This window comes from Parasteatoda tepidariorum, chromosome 3 (genome assembly GCF_982258835.1).
Source record: "Parasteatoda tepidariorum strain Cologne lab strain chromosome 3, Ptep-v5.0, whole genome shotgun sequence".
Taxonomy (NCBI): Eukaryota; Metazoa; Arthropoda; class Arachnida; order Araneae; family Theridiidae; genus Parasteatoda; species Parasteatoda tepidariorum.
The window spans coordinates 71,500,263-71,521,719 of record NC_141757.1 but is presented as its reverse complement, the minus strand read 5'-3'; the positions used below and the strand labels follow the sequence as shown (position 1 = coordinate 71,521,719).

The 21,457-nt window shown below is 28.5% G+C and overlaps 1 protein-coding gene across 1 annotated transcript in view; it reads right to left on the bottom strand.

Annotated features, from left to right (window-relative positions):
- Positions 1-277: 277 nt before the first annotated feature.
- The window catches only part of LOC107441852 (paramyosin), a 51,155-nt gene continuing 29,975 nt past the window's right edge, over positions 278-21,457 (bottom strand). The window contains exons 10-16 of the mRNA XM_043038770.3: positions 21,103-21,343; positions 12,399-12,594; positions 10,586-10,714; positions 8,647-8,811; positions 6,983-7,189; positions 3,674-3,874; positions 278-1,461 (exon numbers count right to left, since the gene is read on the bottom strand). Coding sequence (XP_042894704.1) covers positions 1,264-1,461; positions 3,674-3,874; positions 6,983-7,189; positions 8,647-8,811; positions 10,586-10,714; positions 12,399-12,594; positions 21,103-21,343 — 1,337 coding nt within the window. The 3' untranslated portion in view covers positions 278-1,263. The remainder of the gene's footprint in view (positions 1,462-3,673; positions 3,875-6,982; positions 7,190-8,646; positions 8,812-10,585; positions 10,715-12,398; positions 12,595-21,102; positions 21,344-21,457) is intronic.

Sequence of the window (21,457 nt, the reverse complement as noted above, 5' to 3'; positions counted from 1 at the left end):
ATTATTATCACTGCATTACAAATTTTTTTAGACTTGCTAATTTCTATTCTTTTCATTATTTAGGTTTACAGAATAACATTTTAAATGCTTTGCAGAATAAATTAATGTTCTAAGCTTAAATTCCACCACAGCATGTTCTTAAACTTGAAAATTGAGTGTTGTCAAAATTTCCCCTGATATGTTCTTCATTTTAAATGTTTTTGTGTGTTATAGAAATACATTGCTTTAAAACATTAAATGTTCATCAACTCAGTAAATGTATTTAATATCATAAATGTTTTCAGAAAAAAACAAGTTTGAACTTTATTTCATTGTTCGGTGTTACAAAATAAATAACAAGCAAATATTTCATTCACAGATACATTTTTAAAGTAAGAAAAATGGCTTGTCCAAGTTCAGTTTAAGTAAAATATAAGGTCTAAATTTAAAAATTTCTCAAATTTCGTAAAGCGAAGCTTGAAGCTGATCTTGTAAAACTAAGCACAATAAATTCTCGTGCTTTTCCAAGAGAATTTCGCTAAAAGTTTTAAAAACAAGTTTGAATGTGATACAGAATTTTAAAACCGCATTATCCTCCATAAGAAGTAGTATTTCAATAATTAAACTAAAGGCAAAGTATTCTTGTGCCCATGGTCTATAGACCATGTATCCCATGGTCTTAGTTTTCGATATAATAACATAAGAATATGATTTCATGAAATACTAATAGTTGTATAGTTGGCGTTTCATATAAAGTAGCTTATATAGCAATTAAAAAACATGAACAATAATAGTATATTTGGTTGCATTCTATAGTTTATTTGCATATATATAAACGGTAAATTTGTCTTGACGGTACATGATGCAATTTATAATAGCATACGCATATTTTTAATCTTGAAACAGCAATGGGAATCGAAATTCATAGTAAAATGAATTTAATTTCTTCCATAATTAAGCAAAAATGTTTAAAGATTTTGGTACTATAATAAAAGAACAGTTGATATAGCGAAAACGCTTAAATTATGACTCTCAAAATAACAACACGATAATCAAAAGTTTAAAAGTCTCATTCCTCATTAAGTAGAATACCGGCACATTTTATATCACAATTCATTTTAAAAATATTTAAGGTGAGAATCTTCAGAAAATTTCGTGGCATACCAAAGACTTTGAAATAAATAGTTTTTCCCCTACTCAACTGAACTTTTGTTATAATTCCAGTGTTTATTATAGCCTATAGATTGTTCGTTCTAGCGAATGGCAATGTTATGAATGCAACATTTAATAGTTGGTTGAGGTTTCTTCTGTTACGAAGACTTGTCGAACTCCTCCGGGCACTTGGCTGGTAGTTACCCAAGACCTATGCTTGGCACGGATCATAGACAAGTTGCCTTCTGCAGCTTCTGCTCTATCTTCTGCGGCTTCTAATTCACGCTGGAACCTTCGAACTCGAGTAAGATTTTGTTGAGAAATACCCTCCTAAAAAGATTAAATCATTTTAATAAATTTCAAACACATGAAAAATGTAATAAAAAAGCAACCTGGTGAAAATGAACATAAACGTTTAAGGCTACTGTTTCCTAATATAAAGTGATCTTAAAGGTTTCCGATCTAGACAACACAAAAAATGTAGTTATACGTTCAGTGAGATAGCAGAGGAATGTGATCAATGAATAATTGGGGAAAAGTACTTAAGAGTGACTTTATTAACTAAGTGCTGAAATAAAAGCAAAAAGAAAACATATTAGTCAATTGAAAAAGCACATCAATCGTTGCTAGTTCAACAAGCACTGTTAACTCATCCCACTGAACGTGGTCTCCAGATCATGTTAACTCAGATTTCTAACTTGGCAAACTCAGATGTACTGCACTTGGTAAAATATTTTAAATTATAAAAATTTCCTTCGATAGAAAAAAACCTAAGACATTCTTGCAGCTTTTTTTGAAAAAGAAAATGTAATATCTACAAAAAGAAGGAATTTAAAAAATGTGTAAAATGCTCAGAGACAGAAAAATATGGAAAATAGAATATTCATGAATAGTTACTTTTTTAAAAAAAATAAAATATAATGAATTTCGCTTGGCTAATCGGGCAGGGAGTTTCACATTAACCTGATATTATACTAAAGCCTACTCTGTATTCCTATTTTCTTGAAGAAACATACTAAAACTAGTACAACTTTCAAATTTTTGTCCTAAATAACTATAACAAGAAAATTTTTCAGAACTTTAACCAAAAACGAACTTTATATGAATTAAGTAAATTTAATTCAATGAAATAATTATTTTAAAAATTTAATTTTCAGTATATCTCTTCTAATTTGACTTTTAAATAATGCAGTAAAAATTCGGTGAATATTCAGACTTTCATGTAACAAATAAATAAAACAATACCACTATTGAAAAAGTAAGTAACATTTATAATATTGATAAAATTCCTCGGAAAAAGCACATTTGGTTCTTATTGCCATTAAAGCTTTTAAAATATTTTTGCAAATTAACATAATTATTTGTAATAATAAATATAAAAGTTACTGTGCTTGTCTTTTTAAATTAGAATACGCACAGTTTTAATTCTCACGATATTCTTATGCTTAATGCCACTAGAATAATATTACTTACATTTTTTAAATATACTTATTTTGTTTGCTACGTTTTATCAAAAAGTTATGTTATGAATACAAAATAGGTCAGTCTAAACTATTATAAAACACTCAATCTTAAATTTGCATGAAATTAAAGCATTTGCGCAACAATTCATTGTGGACCAGGGAAGGCTATAAGGATTAAGATACCCCAATTTCGTAACTAGTGGTATGATAGTTGCAATGTGGTCAGCATTGCGCACCTCCTTAACTTCTCAGACAAGCCGGTGTTCATTTCATATTTTATAACCGTCGTTGAACAGTCGACCCAATTTTTGGGCTTAAGACTGCTAATGTTCAACTCCATAGCCTTGTAATTTTGAACCCAATCCAGAAGACAAGGGAACTCCTGGATCAAGTATTGGGAGAAATTTGCCTTCGTGAAGGACTTTGTGATGGAACTAACCCGCATTTGCTTTACATGGAGAGGAAGACCACGAGAACCTCCCACAGTTAGCCTGACGGCAAAGGGATTCTAACTCATGACATCATGAGGATATTTAACGTCATCACCGTGGTCGCTACAAGCCAGATGCGGATTCGTATCGACCAGCCATCACTGGGATTCGAACCCGGTTCACCTCAATGGAAGGCGAACGCTCTATCCCGTGTACCATCGCGGCTCAGCTGGTGCGCATTGATCTGAACCCGGGTGGGCTTCAAGCCACCATCGGAGATTGGACCCCCAGTTCTTTACAAGAGCATTTCAGTGCCTTAACCACTGAACCGAACGCCACTATACTTGCTTAAACATTGCATAGATATTTCATAAGTAGTCAATAGTTTTTTAGAAATGTAAGTTGAACTCTAAAAAGTTTAACTTTGAGAAAAGTATTATTAAACTTCAGGAATTCCATAGTTCATACTAGAGTGTGACTTTAACGTATGTATGTCTTTCTCATTTTTTTCAGGACAAACAAATGTATGATATCAGTAAATTACTATTGAAAGTGTAAAAGCTATTCTAAATTATTTTACAATAGTTTTTCTACTTAGATTGCCTAATTGATTTATGTTAATGAAAGAAATTATTGAAGATTCAGTACTTGTTCATCAAGCTGCCTCTTGTACATTTTGACCTTCTCACTCAGTTTCTCTGTCGCATCATTTAGCATGGAGATTGTCTTGTGGTCATCTTCACATTGCAAGACCAATTCTCTGAGGCGTGTCTCCTTCTTCCTCAAGCTCTTCTGAGTCTCGGAGTGACGCCTCTTCTCCTCTTCCATTTCTATCTCAACATCCTTGATCTAAATGATAAAAACTCCTAAATTAAATGCTGTCATCTTTCAAGAAAAAGGCAGAGATAAGTTTTATTTTATTTTAAATAGTTATAATATAATGATTTTATATTTTAAAAGTAAGTAATTATGTCCTCTAATGCTCAAAATATAAAAATATGACTTGTTTTCGTGTATATTTCAATAACATTTTATACATGGTCAAAAAAGTTTGAATTCAATCCTTTGACGATCTATCAACTAGAATTCTACCTTCGATCTACATGCGTAAAATATAGTAATCAATATTTTCATGGAATAAAAATAACCGTACAATTTAGCTGTTTTAGTAATTAAACAAGGAACATTTTAATTTTCAAACTGATATTTTCATGTCAAAAGAAATCGAGTAATTTTTTTTAATTACCCACTGCTTGATAATGTCATATATTGTTGTTAACATCTATGAGTATTTCAGTCATAAGACTTCGTAAGCGCCATCCAGATTTTAAAGCTTGCCATTTAAAAAAAAAAATTGTTTTTTACATCTTGTGTAAAGAACACAGAATTTTACCATAGATATGTTATCATCCGTCTACAGCAAATGCTGTATAAGTAAAATCTAACGGTAACCGAAGCTATTTTCACTTATAGTTATCCTCTCTCTCTGTAACTAAGTTCGTGGTTTAAGTCAATGATCAAAATTATTTTCACTTAATAAAAAAAAAATCTGACTGGCATTTACGAAGTTTTGGAACTGAAAGACTCTTAAATGTATATGCATGTGTTTTATTATTTGTTATTTTTATAGTAATCTTAAAAACGTAGTGAGAGTAAAATTTTATGTCCTAATTTGCAACATCGTAATGTATGAAACTAAATAATTATATTAAGTATCGCTTAAAATTAAATCTTGACTAGCATTTATATTATCGATTCAAGTCTCAAAATTGCATTGTAGAGAGAAAAAAAATATTAGATACAATCATCATTGACATTTCTAATATTACTCTTTAAATAGAACACTCAGACCCAATGACCTTCATTTGTTTTAAGAGGAACTTTGCTCTGAGCGTCTCTGTTTTCTTTGAAAGTGTTCGAGTTTAAAGATGGTAATGTCTGGCCACCCTCTCTTTTTTCCTACGCCAAGAGCTATTCTTGGCAGTCAACGCCCGCATTCAATGTGTATCTTACTTTTAAAACAGCTTTGTTAGAAGTTAGCATTTTCTAAAAATTTTATTTGAGGTATATTCGAAGAGTATTACCAGTAAAAACCGATTTTAATTGTCGTTTTTACATTTTAAATATTTCATGAAGCATTTTTATTAACATATTAATGCGCAAGTTGCATTTTAGTAAAATAATTTTTTGCACACTAATATGAATTGCTTTGAAATTTTTTTGTAAACTATTATCCAAAATCGTGCAAGTTAATATTTTATAAAATTCGAAAAAGTTAAAATATTTATAAAATTTAAGAATATTATGAAAGATTATTTAAATGAAAAATTACGTAAAGTTAAAAAAAGGTATTATTGGAACTTATATACTAAAAATTTTAATACTGTAAGTTGCTACTTTATCAAAGCTTCATATTTTACGCCCTAAAATAAACAGTTCCTGAATTCTACTTATGCTTTTAAGTTATAAAATAAATGTTTCAAATATTACATTCATAGCTTATAGTTCAAAGTTTTTTTATGGTAATAAGTAAATTTCTTTCTTATGAAAATACCGTATTAAAGTTGAAATTTCTATTCTGAATATATTTTAATAACTTGCAATAACTTAAGCAATAACTCTTAAATATGCGTTTTAGAATCTTTAGAATTTAATAATTATCACTTATATGCATTTTAGAAGCGTTTATGTGCCACTAATACACTTCAATTGCTATTTTACTCGTTGTAGTAAATAATTTGTTGAATTATGGTCGGATGGGCTAATGAAGGCTATATTTAATTCCACTCAAAACAAACACAATCGTACCCACACAAATTAACTATGAGTTTTAAAACAGCCTTATTGTGTTTTTCAATGTTTTTGTTACTATGAATGTCGATATCTGGTGATGTAAAATTATAAAATGCTGTGTTATAAAATTATAGTTTAGTTTTTACCATATGGTAAATGGGGTAATAATGATAAAAAGGGTTATTATTATTTCTCTTCTACAACAGGGGCTTCCAATTTCATGATGCCGGGGGCCGCAAGTAAAACACCAGTCAAATGGCGGGCCGTAACTTTATTAAAATTTTATATAGAACTCATATAATGCTTGAAGGAACATTAAATATTACTGTCAGATTTTTATCAAGTTGTACAAAACAAACGTATTGAATTACAAATTAAAATAAGAAGTAAATTTTTAAGCAACACACAGGATTAATTTTGTATTCAAATAAATATTTTCTTGGAGGCAAAACCCGAGAAATAAATTGTTTTGCATCGTTGGTATGTTAAATTTCCCAGAAACAACGAAATTAGTTTTTTTTTTAAACGAAAGAAAAGTTTTTTAAACCCGTATAGATTTTTTTACGAAAATTATCCGCAAAAAACTAATATATTTTAGTTCGCGGGCTACAAAAAAAGGCTTCGTTGGCCGCCAGGCGGTAACCACTGTTCTACAATGTTGACATCACTGCATGCTGAGTGTTGACATTTGTCTGTGTAAATGAGAACTGGTGATATTTAACAAATATTCATCATAGTGGCCGTTTGTCACTGGCGTCTTCCACAATAATATCCATCGTTTGATAAAAATACTTGCAACAAAGAGTCTTCAAAATAAAAAAATAAGGAAAGAAGAAAAAAAAATTAAAATTGGGTATAACATAAAAAAAAAACACAACTACTTCCACTTAGTAGGAATAACATTTACCATGACGCAATGCTAAATTCTATGCCACTATCCACATAAATCAATTATTAATCAAAAATCGAATATCAATTACTTTTCTTTATAATGCAATAAAATCTGGCGAGCAGCTATTTAAACGATCAAACACTTCGTTTGTTTATTTGTGGCGTGAAGTTAGGCTCGCAGAAAATGCCGTTCATGGGTTAAATTTAGTAGGAATAACACAACCTGTGACGTAGGCTATAGTATACCCAATTAACAAATGAATAAAACCTCACCCTGGCTTCGAGCTTGCTGATGACTCTCCTACCTCCAGCTAAGGCATTGGCTTCAACCTCTTCAATTCTAACCTGGAGACTGTGAACCTCCATTTCCAGAGATTTCTTGATGGATTCAATTTTGACGCATCTTTCTTGTTCCTCGGTTAGTTGATCCTTGACGGTCTTCAGCTCAATAATAGTTCTGTTGTATCGCTCGTCGATCACCTGCAAGTTGTTTACATACATTACACTATAATAATATAACACACTGCAATTTGATTCATTTTCAAACCGTAGTATCTAATAGATACTAACTTTTGTGTTAAAACTTTTGCTTACGTTAAATATATATCGAGTGTCCTAATTATTCAAAATTTTGAAAAGAATTTAGTAAAATTTTATATTCCAATGATATAAGTAGGAAATTGCTTGCAAAGTTGACTTCTATTCCGTTCGATTGCTTCAACACTATTGTCAATTGGCATTTTAGAGTTACTTCGTGTTCGAAACTATGCATATATATTAACTCATTATTTTAAAACAAAAACAAATATTTTGAAAATAATTCTTAGAAACTGAAAAAAAGTCTAATCCGTTTAATGTAATGTTTTTTAAACAACAAATTACAATCATTGAATTTTTTTTTATTCCGGTCGAACAAACATAACGAATTTAATTTAGAAATGAATTAAATAAATGTTTCAAATTTCAGTTTTCCACATTCAGCAGAATTAATAACATTTATAGCAATCTATCCCAAATTTTTAATGAGTCAAATTTGTTTTCTAATTACTTGCCATTCGAATTGTAAATAGGCAACATATATTTAAACTAGGTTAACAAGATAAAAATTATATTTAAATAAAAAAAGCAGTTTAGGACAGCTGCGATCAAAGCGGGTTTTAGTTATAATAAACTCATTTAAAGTTATGATAGCTCAGTTCAAGTTGGGAAACAAATGTATTCAATAAATATTAAATAAATATTAAATATTTTTGATTAGCTACTTTAAGAAGCGTTTCAGAGAGAATAGACTCGACTCGCTGCATACAAAACTTAGAAGAACATTAGCCAACTGTTCCTCAGACCGAACGTCCTTAATGTATTTTTTCTTTTGTACTAAACCACATTTTATGTTAATAGAAATAAAATTGATTTACCTTCTTCTAATTAATTGGCAATGAAGCCGCTACCAAAATTTATTTTGCTCCTTTGTAATTATATCTTAGCGTTTAGTAATCCTCTTTACATTGGAAGATTTGAATTATAATGATAAGCCACACTTACTCATACATCTTTTACATTAAATTACTCCTTAGTACTGTTTTTAGATAGATATTTGACAGATCTCCAGTTACAGATATTTTACAGATCCATACAGCAGCATAACAGCACGATGCACAGAAACATAGTATTGCCTACGTGTAAATCGCGATGCTTTGCACCCAAATTCCTCACTCTTATTAATTGAACAATTTGAAAAGTCTAATGATTGAAAATGTGGTTTATAATTACATTGCTTAAGGTTCTTCATCCGCCTGAATTAGTTTATATTATATTGATAGCTTATTACATCTATAGAATGTATTTAGTTTTGAAAAGAGAGGGTATACAATATTATAAGTGGATTTGATACATGAAAAACTATATTAAATGCGTATAGAGCAATATGAAATACTTACACGCAGCTCTTTGTGGATTTCTTCATAGTCAGATTGCAGAGTTGAGAAGTCACTCTCAAGTTTATTTTTAGCTGATGATAGGTTCACATTAATGGTTGTTAGTTCGTTCACTTTGCTGTGGGCTTCTTCAAATTGTTGCTCAGCATGGCGTTTAGCTCGCATGGCCTATAATGATAATTAATAAATATGAATTATTAAGTTTTTTATTTCCTTCAATACTTTCTTTAAATACGTAATGTCCCCCAAAAATAGATGTAATTTAAGGTTACTGATTTGATTTAGATTTAAAAAGGTTGACAACTTTTCTAAATATAAAAGTGGTTAAATTTTTTTAAAAATTCGTTTAAAGTATTAAGTTGTTCCAGTAAAATTAAAACGATTTTCCAATTACGTGACTAATTCTGCTCTTTATAAGAAACGTATCGAGTAAAGTAAATATCGAGTAATATTCTTATTAATAAATTGAAGTTATGCCATTCGTTAAATATAGCATTCAGAAATCGAAAAAGAATGTTGCTTTTGTCCATGATAACATATAAACCTTATTTTTCAAAAATTACTGTCCGAATATAAATGACTTAAAGTTTGTGGTTCTGCTTCAGACGTCACCTTCTCAGAACTTGTTTCGTACTGCTTACCATTTCTTTAAATATTTGAACTCTTGTTGTTTTTTTAAAATAAATTCTTTGTCAAATGAGAGTTTTATTATTAATTAATTTAATAATTTACTTATTTTCATTTAAAATATACAATGTACAATTAGTATATAAATGCTTTGTAATTGATAAGTATATATAGTAGATTCAGTGGTCGGAAAAACTACATTATTTTTGTTGTTTACTACAACTACAACTACTTTGTTACAAATGTAGTTAACAACTACACCTACTTTCTTTTAAATGTAGTGACTACAAACTAAACTATTTTGGAATTGTAGTGACTTCTTCACTACTTTAAGGAACCGAATTTTTCTGGGGAAATTAATTTACACATTATGTTCGAAATGGTTTTGAATAAAATATAGGCTTATATTAAACATGATGAATTATTCAGAAATATTTATTGTTTACATGAGTCAGCTTGGTATTCTGACACATCTCTTTTGAATTTGTTTATTTAGTCTTCAATTTTTTATGCCCTTCTTGGCAGCGAATATTTAATTTAAGAGATGGTAAGAACTTATCAAGTATTTGTAATTTTGTTAAGTGCTTAATGCTCTTTTACTTCCTCTAAGAAACTATCGATCTTATCGAAAATATGCTTCCCTCCTTTAAAATATCATCAATGTTTTACGAGCCTACATTCGCATGTGAAAGTGTGAGCAAAGAAATAAATTATCTATCATTCATAATGACTAGCTTAAATATTAGTTATACGTAACTCAAAATCTGCAATTCTTGTTAACTCAAAGTCGCAGGGATATTTTAAATTGCGTCCTTTGACAGACCCGCGAAGATTTGTACCCATCAAATTTGAAAATTAATTGCGTTAGAACCCTGCTCCTATACTGAACTAAAGTACGAAGTAGTAGGCAGAAATCGCTACCAACTATTGTTTTTTTGTATCGCACTATTACTTTTTTTAAAAAATAGTGGTACATTCCACTATAAACTACGAAAAAACATAGCGACTACAGTAGTTTCACTTCTTGTAGTGTGCTACTTAAGACCACTAAGTAGATTAAATAAGACTCAAAAAAAATTTTTTTTAACGTTTACCTAACACACACTTTTGTCAAACTTAAGATAAGGATGGATCACTGTTCTAATGCAAATTAACTACCTTAATTTGAGTTGCCTATTAAAATGAATTTTCTATTAAAAATGAGGTATATGATTCATGATAGTAATTATAACCATAAGGAATAAATATGATCAGAATTAGCAATGAAAAATTGACTACTTTTTTAAATATAACGAGCACCAAAAATCATGCATACTTGTTCAAGGGCTGATCTCATTTCATCCAATTCCATTTGCAGAGTCTGGCATCGTCTTGTTGCTACACCTAATTGGTCGATGGATTGTTGCAATTGGCGAGTTACTTCATCATAGTGAGATTGCAGCTCCTGAAATAAGTAAACTCAATGCAATTGTTGCACAAATTGCTGCTGGCATATTCAATCCTAGTAGAAAAGTTCTTATTTTTTAAGCATTTATTTATTTATTTTTAAATTACAGTATTTTTGTTAATATTTTTAATAAAGGCGATGATCGTTTTCATAAAATAAAGATACATGTAATTTTAAAAGATTATTGGAATTTAAAGATGATTAGGCAATATTCTTTTCTCATGATTTTTGATTATTCTTTTTGGCAAAAACATTTGAAAAGTTCTTTATTTGACTAAAAATTAAAAAGGAACTTTAGAGAAAAATTGTAGAAGCTGTAATAGCAACCAAGCAAAATGATTAGGTGTAATTTTAGCTCAATAGGATTGGGAAGTAAATCAGTGAAAAAAATCTAATTCCTTGTTAATACAATAACATTTTTGGATCTTTTAAGTGATTAATTTTTAATTTAGACGTATCCTTATTATCATATACAAATACTTAAGAGTTATCAGTTCACATAATTCGATTAAAATATTTATATCTAACAATAAAAAAGACTTTTCATCCGTGTTTTTATGAAACTTAGCTATAGATCTTAAGACAGATAAGACTATCAGAAACCATGAAATAAAATTCTCTTGTTTGAAACGCAAATTTAAAAAGAAAACAAATTTGAATGTTTGAATTCGTACGAAATTCTCGAAAGCATTATCATTTTTTCCATTTTCAAACTTTTTATTATTTTATTAATAAAATACAATAAAAAAATTTAAGCATAAAAGATTTTCCTATAGTCTATTAATTTTATTTTATTGTGTCGATTTTTTTTTCTTGGAATTTCACAAATGAACTAGTAAAACTACTTTGTTATAACTAGAGCCCGGATTTTGATGACCTAAAAAACCTCAATTAATGCCCTTAAAAAGTTCAAAAAATGCCCTTAAAATGCGAAAATTGCGCTAAAAATGCCTTATGACATGACTTAAATAGAAGTAAAAATATTGAACTAAAACAATGTTTTACTCTTTAAAATTATTATGAGTCGTTTCGAAAAATATAAAGCAATGCAATACTTGTTCTGCGTTCATTAAAGTTTGAAAAATATGTTTCATACCCTAAAATAACAAAAAAAGGAAAATATATTGACTCCAAAACATTTTCATTTTGTACAGAAACTTAAATGAATATAACAACTTCCGTCTCATAATATTACTAAATATCAGAATTGCAGTGGATTATTAAATTTTTTTTAATATTTTGAAATGTAAACGAGCGTCTCTTGTCTGAAAGCAAATTTTTATACCAGGAGAAGCTTCTTTCAACGTCTACTGATGTTATTGGTGCGTACTTGAAAAGGACGGCCACACTTACTGACAATTCTTCTTCAATTTGAAAAGATGTTGCTTCACCTGTTAATATCCTAGAGATTTTCTTCATTGTTTGGAAGCCAGTGTAATAATAAAAAATAATAAAAAATAATAAAAATTGGAAAAAATTAACAAAAAATTTAAAAAATGCTTTAAAATGCAAAATACGCCCCAAAATTCAAAGAAAATGCCCTATAAATCTCAAAAATTGCTCTAAAAGACAAAAAATGTCCAAAAATGCAAAAAATGCAAATGTCATCAAAATCCGGGCCTTAGTTATAACCAATGACGAAGAGTTTCAATTGAAATATTATGAGGAATTAAAAACATACCTGCATCTGGAGAGCCTGTTTCTTAATTGTCTTTTGGAGATCTAAGTTTTGCTTGTTAGCTACATCAAGAGACATCTCAAGTTCTGTAATTTGTACTTGCATCTTCTTCTTGATTCGTGCTACCTCTGTCTTCAGTTTAGTTTCTGCTTCAGCTAATCTTTGATTCAATTGGTCCACTTCAATTTGGTATTGTTTTCTGTTAAGTTAAAAAAAATATATTAAGAAATATTCCGCTACTTTTATTTTTGTAAGAATATTTTTTACTTATAATATAGTATTCAGAATAATAAATTTTGTAATCTTCAGGAAGTGAAGTGATTAAAGTAGAAAAACTGTTACCACAAAAAGCATTACAATGTGAAGGGATTGGGTCAATATAATGAGAAGCCATATTTTGTAAATTAACGGGGAAGCGTTTGTAGTGATAAAATCTGATTTATATATGTAAGTAATATGATGTTTCTGTGTACTATTCTGCCCTGAGAAAAAAAGTATCGCCAATATTTTCCGAATACGGTAAAATTTACAGTGCTTCTGGCTCTATGGAAACGCCAAAAAAACTCGAAAATTTTTACCGAAGCGCTTTGATATTGATTTTGGTAAAATTAACAAGAAATTACGGCTTTATAGAACCGTTATTATATGAACGGAAGAATTAGCAAATGAATGGTTTGAATACCGTATATTTTAGTTTGGTTTTATTAGCAGAATTAATTTTTTTCTTTTTAAACGAGAAATGTCATTTTCATGCAGTTGGGTAATATTACCAGAACTTCTTTTTCCGTGTGTTACCAAGTGGAAATTCAGACATTCGTAAGGAATCTATCTATAAATCATACTAAGGAACAGTAATATGTAAAAATATTATCTTTGAGACAATTGTGGCTTATCATCATATTAACCCAAGCCTTTCATTCCTTGTGCATTTTATGAAACTCACTAAACTCAATTCGACAGCATTTTTCTCACTTTTAACATGTCCTTATTTCCTATTTGGAGTCAAAGAGAATTTATACAAATTTATCTTCAACCTAATTCTTCCTCCCCCCCCCACACACACTCACACATTTTTAAAAAATCATAAATGCGTTAGCTTAGTGTTTTTAAATGTTTTAGTGTTTTTAAATGTTATCTCTCATTTCTCTTATTACTCATAGGAATAAAGTTGTAAAATAATTCTAGTTACTATTAATATTTTGAACCATAATAAACTAAGTTCAACTGATTTGAGGAAAAAGATACTTCCTTTAAATTACTACTTTTATCCCAGTTGCTATATCTACAAAAACCTTTCACTTAATATAATTGTATGCTCGCCATAGACTAATATTATTTCACAGATATACACTTTATTATTTCGTTTGCCTATTCTAATGTTGTCCAAATTATGTTATTAAGATAAAATTTTTGTACTGGAATATTTCAATAAAATAATTATCAATTCAGTTTTTTTACACAAATTATCTGGTCTTAAATTTTATTGTTATATAATTTGCATTTTTGACGAAAGAATTAAATAAAAATTTCAAAATTAATACTGTAATCCAATGGGAATAGTTTTTTTTCTTTCTAAATAAGCACCAAAAAATAATAATAACTTTTCTAAATTCGTAAAAATGACAAATTATTAAAGGTGAGTTTTACGTGAATTTAGTTTTAGGTAATTTTTCGTTGTTTTCTCTACTGCTATTCTTTGCCTAATAATGATGTAGTTTTAATAAATCATTTGCCAACAAGTTATAATTGGAAACTGAATAGCTTTGAGACCCAATTTTTTTCTAAAAATTATGTGAAATAATTTTTAAAAAAAGTAATAAATGAAAAACGTTAAAACTTTCCAAAAAGACAGACAAAAAATGAAATGAGGGCGAACTTGCAGCAGATTTCAAACAAGGACCAGTGCCAAGTTTCGAAAGATAAATATAAACCACAGATCAAGTCTTTAAAAAAATGACCCTTAAAGAAAGTCAGGTGAAAAAGATAAAGCAGAGAATAACTGACTGCTTTAGTTGCTCTACTTACCTACTACTTTTTACAAATAAATTGAAGTTGCTTATTTTAAAAACTACTTTTTTACTGCCAATTTTTTTTATAAAAAATTCACATATGCTAATAATAAAAAGAGAGGAAAATCAATTTACTTTGAAACATATAAGTTTTCTACTGCAGAAAATTTATAACGCTACTGACTAGATTTATTAGAAGACGAATCTTAAATGTTAAAATGGTGTAAATTGTTTTCCCCATTGCAAATGACTTCCATTTAGCCTTATATTTAGTACTTAATATTTATTAATGTCACAGATGTTCAGCAGAAGCTAAAATTAATAGTGAGAAACTTTTTATTCATTTTCTGATAAACATGAGCTGCTACATAAATTTTATTAACTAACCTAATTATATTTTTCTGAAAACTTTTGTTTATTTTCATATTAAATATAAAATACTGATTTATAGTTAATACATTGCCATTATATATATATATATATATATATATATATATATATATATATATATATATATATATATATATATATATATATATATATATATATATATATATATATATATATATATATATATATATATATATATATATATATATATATATATATATATATATATATATATATATATATATATATATATATATATATATATATATATTGACAACCAAAAGTTTACGGAATCATATTTTTTTCTCATATTTCTGTAAAATATATGAGAGCCTTATCATAATTTTTACTAACCGACTTTATTGCATACGTTTCTTCATGAATTGATGTTCGTTATTTTATAATGCATTATTTATTAATAATAATTAATTTTGAATTTAAAAGAGCAATTTTATCAAAGTTAATTGCTAACTAAAAATTTATGATGCTAAGATACCTATTTTTGTTATTTTCTGAAAAATCTAAATTGTTTCTTTATTTTTATTCAAGATGGGTAATTTATATGCTTTTCTTTAAACTGTTATTATTTACTTTGGAAAGTACTTATCCTTATACTGCATAATTGAATAATAATAATGACATAAATATTCATTTGTAACTAATTTTACAAGGTTAAGAAAGTTTCCCCCTCAAAAGCATAGGAATCGCATAAAATATTTTATTAGCAAACTTTGATGCATATATTTTTAAAAAAACATTTGTTAGTAATTTTAGAATGTCTTATTAATGCTAATATGACAAATGGTATAGAAATTTCAAATAATGTGAAATTTCTTTTATAATTAGAAACTTTCGACATTGGGACACAATTTTTTTTATCAATTAAGCTAGTGATATGTAAATTTAATTAATGCTTCGACAATTTTGTTCTTAATGATGATGAAAGAAGTTTAGTTTTATCTGTTTTATCTGCTCTAATGTTGGAAAATTAGAACAGACAAACTTTAGCTTTTCTGTTTTAATTTTCATTTACTTATCTTCTTTTGCAAGAATTTTATTAATTTATTTCTTCTTGCAATCAGCGAACAGCATTTAAATAATCGGTTAAGTCCTCTTTCTGATAACATGAACTATTTAATAAAAGCAAAATAATAAATATCTCTGTAAGGTACGACAAATCTGAAATCAGTGTATAAAGTTAAAATGTCACATAATTGCAGAGTTTGATGCTCAGTTGCAAGAAAAGCCAGTTCTGTTAATGCTATGCTATGTCCAGCTCTGAATAATGTATTAAATTTGTGAAAAATTAACTTTCGGTAACTGTGCTGTGGTTATGAGATAAATCTAAACTATTCGAATCGTTAAATACGAGATGAGAAGAAACTACCAAATAAGTTGATCACAACTTATATGGTTGTTTCTACAAACTCATCTTGGTAAATGTAATATTTAATTGATAGTTAAGGATTTTTAGAAATATAAGATGGACCTTCCAACTGGATCTGCTCCAACACTAATTAAGGACATTAAAAAAGAATTTTTCCTGTTTTTTTTTACTACTTAGAAATGGCCGCTTTATTCACCAGGTTTGAAATCGGTGGATTATTCCATTTGGAAACAAGGGGATTGTGCTAAGCCTCAAAAGACTTTGGCTTCACAAAAGAAACTTTCCGGTTCATAGCAGAAAGTTTGTGTCACGTTTATGGCCCTGCATCAAACCAAATGTGGTTCACCAACTTATAAAAATGTCACCAGTAGTATTGTTATCGTGTTAATTTGAAAGTTTGCTTGTGATATTTTACTAAGCACTATAATTATTGTGTGTCCATATTATTTCTTGTCTAAATGCACTATCCAAATTAGCTCGAAGCCCAATTTAATTTCCTCAAAAATTAATAACAAAAATTTTAAACAAAATTATTTAATGCTAAAAAAATAAAAAAATAAATAAAATTTATTTTTTAAACTAGCTGTTGTGTAATATTTATTATTTAAACTAAATATTTTAACTTACAAAAATAATTATTTATGGACCATATTAATTTCAATATATCTTTACTTTACAATAAAAAATTAAAATGCAGATAGGCGCATTTCCTTAAACAGCGATGACGTTTGATTTATTTTAATTGTCAAGGTGTTGCTTTGTTTATCAGTAAGCCCGATAGAAAATAAACAAATGCTAATGTCCAGGGAAATAACTTTTTTGTATGACAAAAAATTACCTTTCAGTCATAGTTATTTTATCTTTTTTTAATGCAATTAAAAATCAAGGTTTGAGCAATAATTCAATAAAAAAAGGTAAGGGGCCCAACTATCAACCCCTCTGTGGAACATAAATTTTATTCTCCAATCAATAATTATCAATAAAAATCAATAATTAAATGAATTAAATAATAATGAAACTTAAATTTATACAGAAAAAAAATCTAACTATCATGAATGAATTTTTAATCATGAGTTTGTAAATAAATTTGCAAACTACTTTTATAATATATTTAATACTACTTTTATAATATATTTTTTTACAGTTTTCTTATAATTTTTGTCAATTTTTATTTTTAATTCGAAAATAGCCATAAATGAGAAATTGAATATAAACCATATCACTATTATTTTTTTATAGTTAAATCATTGATTATTTTAAAAAAATTAAATATGCGAATTTTTATAATTTAATAATTACTCTAATATGAAAAAAAAAACGCATTATTAAATTACATATAATACCTTTCATCTCTAGAAAGGTGCTCGCTTATAACAATGACGTCATTTCTAGGAACACAGGCCGTTTTCACTATGACGTCATCAGTCGGCCCGAGAAGCCTCACTTCCAGTGGTTGATCTAATTTTATTCTTGTTTCTTGTTCCAGTCTTCTAGATTCCATTTCTCTTTGATGTTTTGCATGATGCACATCCAATTCTAACGAACTCATATTTTATCACAGAAAAATTTCGATTTTGCACGAAAAAGAATATCACAAATATCTTGCGACTTTTTCTATCTCGTTTGTCCTCTCTTCAGAAAACCGTCGCAAGTGTGTGTTTTCGACTTGAGAAAAATCAGTTTCGTTCTCTGTGGACTCCTTGACATCCTGATGAATCAGCTGGTTCTTTTTAGGCGCCTGATGGCAGCACCTCGCAGCTGTGGGCAAATGCTGAATTTATAGAAACCGTTTTCGGTTTGCTTATTTTGCAACAGATTCCGTCCACTTTCCACACTGCATATTAAATATATCTCATGCTTAGAGCTGCAAAACGTGCTTCTGTAAATAAACTCTAAAAGCAATTTGAAGAGTAAACTGACATCGAAAATTACTCAAACGAGCAGGAAACGTTACTAGTAAAAAATCTTTTTCTGAGGCGGAAAAAAAATATCTTAGTTCTCACATTTTTATACTTAATGAGTTTAAAAATTGCTCGGCGTAAAATAAAATTTAAGTTCAAGCGTTCTTGATTTTTATTTTTCATGATCTTATGAAATCATGGCGAAAAATGAAATTTAAAAGCTTAGTTTGTAAACTAAATTAAACACACATTTCGTTCATGTATACTATATGATACCTTACGCCTATCATTAACTGAGAAAAAGAGTGGTCCTTCAGAGCTTGATCTTCTTTAAGCCTTTTCGTTATTTTTTAGACTGTATTTCTTGAGAAAAATTATAGCTCTGTTCTTTCCATTCATTTCTATTAGTTTTCTATTTGTTCGAGCTTATCAAATCTTCTTTCTATCCCTTTCTGGTCTGGATATAATTCTTCAATCAAATCAAATGTTTAAAATGAAATATATTTTCAAGCAAAAAACGTTGATACGTATTTGAGCATTCGTATTCGTGTGTTTAGCAGTTAAGTTTCCTTATAACATCTTTTATACATAAAAACAAAATGGTGACAAGAATCCAAAAAATGCATAATTTTAAAAGTCTCAAATTTTTTCTTTGTTCTTTACTGCAGCAAAAAATTTCGTGAGACGCTTATAGCTCTGCATTAAGACCAAATGTGGTTACTTTGAAAATTTGTTTACATGTTGCATTTGCATTGTTGCATGTTGCATTTGTAGATAAGTTGAAAAATAATTGTTATAAGCACATCCAAACCTCATCAGACTATCAAACTGGTTTTTATGTTTTTTCATTCATTTTTCCTCAGAAGTGATTTGACAAATTTCTATTGCGCTCGTTTTTTTTCTCGATTAAATATTTATTTGCGAATCCTAATGTGTATTTTTTACTTTATTTTTGTTAAGATTTCTAAAATGTCATTAAGGGTGGTCTTTCTCGAGCACCTTGTAAAATAATAGATCAACGAACATTTTTAGAGCATCTTTACTATGAGCATGAAACTTGTGTAACAAAAATTTGAATGTTTATAAATAATATATATTTATGATATAATATTTTTCTCAAAAACTCTTACTTTTAATTAATAATTACATTTTAATAATTAGTTTATTAATGATCATAGTTTTAATTATTTTATGTAAATCATTGCTTTTTCGTATTCCACAATACTTTAACTTGCCCTTTTAATCGAAAATATTCAAATTCTGGACATATTTTCCCCTATACTTTAGATTAAAATATTCGAACTTTCGTTTTTTATTTTTTAAAATTACCTTTTTTAAGTATAGCATTAAATCATGACAAACTATGTGATTTACGAAGAATTTTGGGACGTTTGGAATCTACAGAATATCATGCTATACTATGCGATCATCTGATGTCGTTTGAATCTTTTTTAGATACTGTTCATCGTCGACCAATTAACAGATTGTAGTTATGGAAAACATCGACTCGACCAACTGGTAATTTTGATGAAAAGCTGAGTGTTTGGGGTTATGAGTGAAAGGGGAGGACCAAAACTTTTTTTTGATCTGTTTTTAGACAAAGCAAGATAATTATTTAATTGGTCACAAGAATTTGTTTTTAGATAAGTGGTTTTATAATTTGTTATACGTATATTTTTCGTAAGTTTATAATTATGGCATTATTAAAATTTTTCGAAACTTATTTAATTATAAATTTTTCATAATATAGAAATTACAATATTATTAAAAACTTTATAATTTTAAAATAACCAAAATTAAAATTGTCTTTTAATTCATAGAAATTTTTTTTAAAATTTTTATTAATTTTTGGACTATAATTTATCCGCAATAAGGGTTTAATAAGTTTTATAGAATTTAATATTGATCGTGACCATAAAAAAATTTGACACTGCTCTTGAACTCATAAAAAATTAATTGAAAATTATTACCTTTATCATTTAGTTTCTACATATTCTTTTTTTTTTTCAAATGAAATGGAGATAATTATTCTTTAATCCTTTAGTAATTTATGAATAAATTTTTATAGAAAATGCCTTCATAAACTAAGTTGCCACAATGAATTTTTTTTTCCATGCATTTCCCATTATATTTCCAGAAAGTTATTGAAGCGTTAAATTAAAGTGTGAAGCTATATATAAAAAGAATCGATTACATTCACCACACGAATAGAAAGAACTAAGGAAATGACTTACAAAATCATAATAAGGAAAATTTGATTTTAAAAACTAGTTGCATAATGAAATATACTTTACTAAAATAATATTTTTCTAACATAAACGGAGAAGTAATTAATATTCAAAGTATTAGGTGGATTGGCAAGTAATGTCGTTTTGGTGCATTAGATTTTTCATAACAATATCTTATTTTCAATCAATAATGTATTCACCCTCGTTGGCAACAACCTTTCAGTACGAGATCGAAAATGAATCGAAATGGATAGAAAAAGATGAATTGGTTTTTAAGACTAATGAATATTTAATGAACGACAATGGCAGAAACGACATTACTTTCCGGTCCTCCTAATATCTGCAAGTAGTGATCCAGTTAAGAATTCTTTAGTTAATTAACTTAACAAAAATTTTAAAGCGTGTATTTAATTACTCCTAGGTATGCGTACAGATACCGGGAGATAATTTCAATATGCAGATAAATACCCGATTTTTCAGGCATGAAGCAAAAACAGATAAGCATCTAGTCCCGTTTTTCAGGACTCTATCTTATAATGACCGTGACAGGAGCACTACTTAATTTTGTTCAGATGACGTGGACAGAGTCTGATCTGATTCCCCTCACTCCAAACACCACACCAACGAAAGAACTTTCAGCCACGGCAAATTTTGTGCACCTTTCTTCTTGTACACGTCAGTCGTTTAACCGACTCTAACCACCATAATCAAACCGACTTTAGCTTTCCACCAACTCTGTGACCTAAACATCTATTTCTTGCTAATCTAAATGTATTAACTACATGCATTTACCTAAGTGCCTCTAATTCTTCTTCCTTTTGAGCCAATCGCTTTTCGTAGTCATGTCTGAGTTGAGCCAATTCTTGTGCCAACCTCTGTGCCTTGGCTTCTTCTTGCTTCCTGAGTGATTCGGCTTCGCGGTATGCAGCGGATAGTTCCTCTCTTTCTGTTTCCAGCCTCTTGATTTCGAGATCCATCTCATGGATTCTGCGAGTAGCCTCGCTCAGTTGGTTCTTGCAATCGCCCAAATCATCTGCAAACAGAATCAAGATTATTATAAAATTAATTTTAACTACATTTTAGTTTGGTAAAAATATTCAGCATTTCGAAAACTTAGAAAGGAGATTTATTTTTCTAAATTCTAACA